Raw genomic sequence first — 6000 nt, forward strand, 5'->3', positions numbered from 1 at the left:
GTCCAATTAAGCCTAAACTAAGATAGCCTATTAACATCATTCTAATTAGACCATTCATCTTCACCATCACTATAATCAGGCTCTTGATCTTCAATATTGACCCAATCGAACTATTGATCTTTCACATTAGTCCTATTGGGCCATTGATCTCTACCTTTGGCCAAAGTAAACCTTTTATCTTCATTACTAGTCAAATCTAACCGTTGATATTCAATGTCGACCTAATCATGCTGCTGATCTCTAATCACAAGCCAATCAAGTCATTCAGCTCTAATTTTGGCAAGTCATTGGTTTTTACTCTCTACCTTGCGAGGCCCACCTTTGATTGTCAATCCCTAAAAATCATTTTTTAGTATAACAATCCTAACCATCCAATCCATGCGGGAAATAGTAGGTATGGAAATGTCTAACGTGGAAATCTTCCTAGGTCCACCAACATACCTAGGAATATAAATATCGTGTTGGACTTAGGAAAGTCATGTAAACATCACGGTGGACCCAAGAAGATTTCAATGATAGATATTTCCATCCCCTGTGGCCCACTTCAGCCTCAAGCTTTGGATGGCATATAAACATCACAGTTGACAGTAGGAAGGTTTGAAAGGTAGGTATTTCCATCCCCACCGTTCCTTGTGGCCCTGTTGAGTTTTATATCTCCTAAAATGAGCTAGAGCAATGGATGGATGGAGTGGGTATGACACAAACATCTTGCGGGGCCCACAATACCTGTAACTCCGGCTACTGGCAAGTTGCATCCAATGCCAGAGGGATGTGAAAGAGACGTTATCCTTCGATCTAGCGAGTAAGAGAGATGATATTTTGGACTCTTTATGGCACACCTAACCATCTAGAAGAAAGTTTGGAGGATCGGAACGGTTGGTCAGATTGCTCTTCCTTTTGATGAGGTATGCACATAAAGTCTTCTGGATTAAAAGATTCTAAGCCTTTCAGAAGTAGTATGCATGTAAACCGTTCAGGATAAAATGCCGCAAACGGCAAAACTCATTAGGTCCAGGTTTCACGCTAGTTATCTAGGCCTTTCCACACCTTGGTAGCTTATTCCGTGTCTATCTAGGTAGGCCTTTATAGGGTGTGGCGGCTTTCACTCTGATCTAGATTACCCTTTCCACAGGCTCTTTCGGAAGCTTGAAGATGGGATGTGGTGTTGGATCTATTACCAATTGTTAAGAACCTAACCAATGTGCCAAAAGTCCCAAGGTCGATGAAATGTATAAAGTTAGGCTATTAAATCTTTAAGATCATAACAACTACCTATAGTTCGTTAATGATCATTGTTGATGACAAAATCTGGACGACCCTCCACTCGGTGCGGCAAACCTCCAAGGAACCTTGGTCCTGCACAAAGGGTTTAGCAAAGAAGACCTTGGCTAAGCCGGGGGACCCGCTGATGCCTAAGTTAGGTCAAGGGACTCTGGATCTAAGTTGATTGTGGAGAGAGGATGTGAGATCTTACGTACCTATAGCCATGGGGTCTTATTGTATTTATACCTGAACATCGGACGGTCTGGGTCCGTTATTCTCGGCACGATTTACTCAATCAGCGGGATACTAAGATCCTGAAGATATTATCCGCAATCCTGGGATCATGTAGCGTATCGCAGCTGAAGTAACCAGTCACGTTCGCTTATAGTAGTTTCCAAGTTCGGTGTGAGGAGCTCATACCTCGCTTCAGGCTCGGCTTGGGTCGGGCAGCCGGGGGTGTCTAGTTACAGGCATCTGCCTCAGACATGCTCGGGCCTTCGTCATAGAGTTCGCTCGACGCGGATCGTGTTACGAGCCGAGCTTCGGCATAGAGGAGATGTGTCAGGGCAAAACCTCATTTTCAGCATTCTGAAAGCTCTCCCTCCGAATTTCGAGGCGAGCGTCGGTCCTTTTCCAATCGTGACGAGTCTTCCTGCTACCCAGGTGGATGGTAATATTTGTTTCTGATCGGATAGTAGGACAGCCTGGAATATTTGTTCTAAGCGTTATACCAATTACTCTAGGCCCAATCCGAGCCGACTACTGACCTCAAAGTAAAAGTGCCAATATGACTTAACTAGATTCTTCTTCAATCGTGCTTATCATTTCAGATTCTTGTATGTCCGACTTGATTAGGAAGACATCAGTCCTTGGAATCGTAAGGGACTCAGATCTTCCCATAACAATCATGATTCATGTTTCAGACAAAGGGATCATGGTCAAGCGATTCAAACCCTAATTTTATTAAGAAGATGCTCCAGTGCTTCGGAATGCACGATTGTAAATCCATCCACATTCATTTTGAGAGAGATTATGGGCTGTCTAAATCTCTACCCTAAGATGGACACAGAAAAAGCTGAAATGGTGCAGTTTTCATATGTTAGATTGATTGGCAATTTGATGCAAGCAATGCTATGCACTTGACCAGACATCAATTTTATAGTATGCTTAAGACACTATCAAAGTAACTTGGGACTGGCTCAGTGGAGGTTCATCAGGAGAATATTTTGATATCAGCATGGGACTGTAGATTACATGTTATGTTACCAAGGATCAGATCTTGGTTTACAGGGATATTGTGATGTAGACTTGGGTTACTGTTTGGATGAGCATAAATCTACTTTGGATACATGTTCTTGCTCAGTAGCAGAGCCATCTCTTATAGCAATAAGTTGGCTGAGTGAACCGGAATCAACAAATTTCGACCGAGTTCTGTGAAACTTGTCGATGAGATTGACTCAGCCAACTTGACAAAACTAACAGCGATTCAGGCCGGGTCACCTATCTGGTCAAAGCCTTTTCCATTTGAAATAAAAAATTTAAAAAAAAAAAAAAAAAAGGACTAGGAGCCTCAATCTCATGACCCCAGCATATGATGGCAGAAACATCGATTAGCATTCTAGGCATTGTGCTATTGTTATCGATGTGACAATGCTCACTTATCCAAAACTCCTTCGAATATTCGTTAGCATATTTTTATTTAAATATTAAAAGTCACTTATCCAAAACTCCTTCGATTATTCATCAGCATTTTCTTATTTTAAATATTAAATATCAAGTCGAGTCAGATATAAACTCAGTCGAGTCTGCGAGTTAAATTGACTCAGCTAGAATCGAGTAAGAACCATCATCCAAACCATCATCTAATGAGAATCGCAAGCCGAAAGCATCTTGAAGATATCCAACATTGGAAGATCTGAAAAATCTTTCAATCAACGACCACAAAAAGAAAGTTGAGGAGATATTCCATATTCTGTTGAAAATAGTCCAACGATCAAATCAGGTGAAATGTTCCAATGCGGGATATTCTCAGCTGTCCTCATCAAAACTAAAGCCCGTCATATGAACGGTTTGGATCATCAGAACATCTCCCCCCATGAAATGGGTGGTTCCCATTACCTCAGTCAATGGGCCCATTGACTCTCCCTTTGTATAGTGACCGGCGGGCCAACAAGCTAGACCGTCTTCCACGGCTCTGTCTCTTGTCGTCCGCACCTACCACCTAGGAACCTTCTGTGGACCCTCACAGAATCCTCTCATTAGCAGAACTCAAATTGCGGTTTCCCAATTTACCCTCGCTTCTAGGTGGGTCGCACGACAGGAAACTGGGACGATTGAACGTCCGCCATGGAAATAGTCATGGGGCTACAGAAGTTTTGAATCAGACTAATATTTTTGGGTTTTCAGTTCATCCCAGTTGGAATGACATCATGAACGGTATGGATGGCATATCAACATCACCGTAGACCCCAGGAGGTTTCAACGGTAGGCATTGCCCTACTCACTTTTTCCTGTTGAGCGGCGCGCTTGAGTTTTGGATCTACTTCATTGTTGGGCCCATCTCGTTTCATGATCTGGCACAGCGGATGGATGGGGTGGATTTCTCACTGACATCTCAGTGGGCCCCACCTATCTTCCTGTGGCAGGCAATCCGCGTCCGTTTCTAACTTAGCAGAGCTATTGTCCCGTTTCCTACATACACCTCTGACCTCGTTCTGTTACTTGCTGTCTCCTTTTATAACAGTCATAAATTGAAACAAGATTTTATTAGATTTTGGACAAACAAACAGCTCTAGAAACATAGAGCCCATTTCATGTGATACTACGGCAGCGTACGACTCACAATACGCAGGCGCTTAGAAATTGTGGAACCCACTGTTCCTAACTCCCAGTCCCAAAATCAGATGGGCCGAATAACCCCAACCACTGATTCGTGGGAACTTGTTGGTGGAAATAAGGCCATTGGATATTTTCTGTTTTTAACCGACATTAAATGTCCACCAATCATATAGTCAATCAAATAAGCATAATTTTTAGTCCATGACACGTGCAAATAAATAAATAAATAAATAAAACATAATTTGTATTACTTGTATGCCACGTATGCAATTTTAAATTAATTTCTAAGTGCCTGCGTATCATCCATCGCACTGGAGCAGAGTATCAAAGTTTTTAGAGGCAAAGCACTGCTCTGTTTTACTCCAGAGTATACGGGCTCTACGGTTCTGAGTACAGATCATTCGTCTGGTGGTTCCTTCTGCAGATGGATACAGCAGAAAAACCAAACCGTAGTCCCTCAACTGGAAGTCTAGCATCATTCAAATCAATTTGGGCTGCATCGACCATAAGACCCACCAAATGGACGGCCTGAGATTCACCCGCATGGCGATGAGTGGTAATAAACGCCATGAACATGCTAGACGGTATGCCAATGTCTCTCATCCGTTCAAAATTGATGGGCCGGAATCTCTATACACCCTCTTTGAATCTGAAACCTGCATACGGATTCCCGCCGAAGATAAACGGATGGACTTAAACTGAGACAGAATGTTCATTTCAACACTCACATTAGCCTCACAAAACCCTTCGGAATAAATAAAAAAACAACTTCAATCTTCAAAATATATACTCTCCGACCTTATCGAAGAGCTTAGAACTTCGGTGTGTAATATGATTAATTCAAATCACACACCTTACAACTAGCTGTTTTATATACAAAACACTACGCCTTAAAGAACGAAACTCTTTCATATAACCATATTTCATGCGAACTCCTTACGATTCAGAAATCCTAAGCAATTTATCCAAGAAATCTGATCCCAGGTCTTGCAATTCCAAAACAGTCTTACCTTCCGATTCCAACCGTTCATCTACTTTCATGGTCCCAGATTGATCGGTAGTTGACGGCCCATTTCTGGGGCCATTGTAGCCATTGGTGCTTGGCTGATACCTCTGCCCTCCAGACGAGGCCGCGATCACGACCTCCGCCGGGAAATTGAGGAGCGCTTTGGCTCCGCGCATTCGGAACGCGGCCTTGTCGTAGGCTAAGGCAGCCTCCTCCGCCGTGTCGAACGTGCCGAGCCAGACACGAGCGCCGTGCCTTGACGAGTCTCGGATTTCAGCTGCGAATTTCCCCCACGGCCGGCGGCGTACCCCACGGAAGTGCTTTTTCCCGATGACCCGATTCGGCTGGATGCCAGTGGCAGTTCGGGCATGGCCAGCGCGGGGGCAGGCGCTGTGGCCGTTGTTCACGGCCATGGCCTCGTTGAGGACCTCATAAATTACCATGTCTTGGGAATCGTTTTCATTGAGTGGCAACTCGCTTGCTGAGTTGGATGACTCGGACGAGTCTTGTTGCAGTGAAGGGACCATGCTTCTCTTTTTCGCCATCTATTTCTCTTCTTTTCTGGAAGAATGTTCATGTAAGTGGTGGTATTTGTATGGGACTGGTGAAAAGAAGGGGCATTTTGGGACGTGAAATTAGATTGTGGAAAACGAAGGTGAGAGGAAGAGTCCCGAATGGTGGTGTCGCTTTCTACGACAACTCGGGAATTCAATTACCCGGTGTTGGCCGATATATTACGGAATTGCCATGCCCTTCTAGAGGGAGTGGCATGATTGAGCGGTCTCTATCGGAGTTATGTATAGTCTTGCAACCTTCCGCCTTCTACGTGAAAGGGTATAGAACGGATCAGGACAGTCCCCCTAGACTCGTCCCGCTACTTCCCCCACAGAAAT

The 6000-nt window shown here is 44.0% G+C and overlaps 1 protein-coding gene across 1 annotated transcript; it reads right to left on the bottom strand.

The window, feature by feature from the left end:
* Positions 1–4854: 4854 nt before the first annotated feature.
* On the bottom strand, positions 4855–5682 carry LOC131241102 (pathogenesis-related genes transcriptional activator PTI5-like). The gene has a single exon (XM_058239757.1). It carries the CDS (start codon positions 5650–5652, stop codon positions 5038–5040), a length of 615 nt encoding a protein of 204 aa, XP_058095740.1. The 5' UTR covers positions 5653–5682; the 3' UTR covers positions 4855–5037.
* Positions 5683–6000: the final 318 nt, after the last annotated feature.

Source organism: Magnolia sinica, chromosome 3 (genome assembly GCF_029962835.1).
Source record: "Magnolia sinica isolate HGM2019 chromosome 3, MsV1, whole genome shotgun sequence".
Lineage (NCBI taxonomy): Eukaryota > Viridiplantae > Streptophyta > Magnoliopsida > Magnoliales > Magnoliaceae > Magnolia > Magnolia sinica.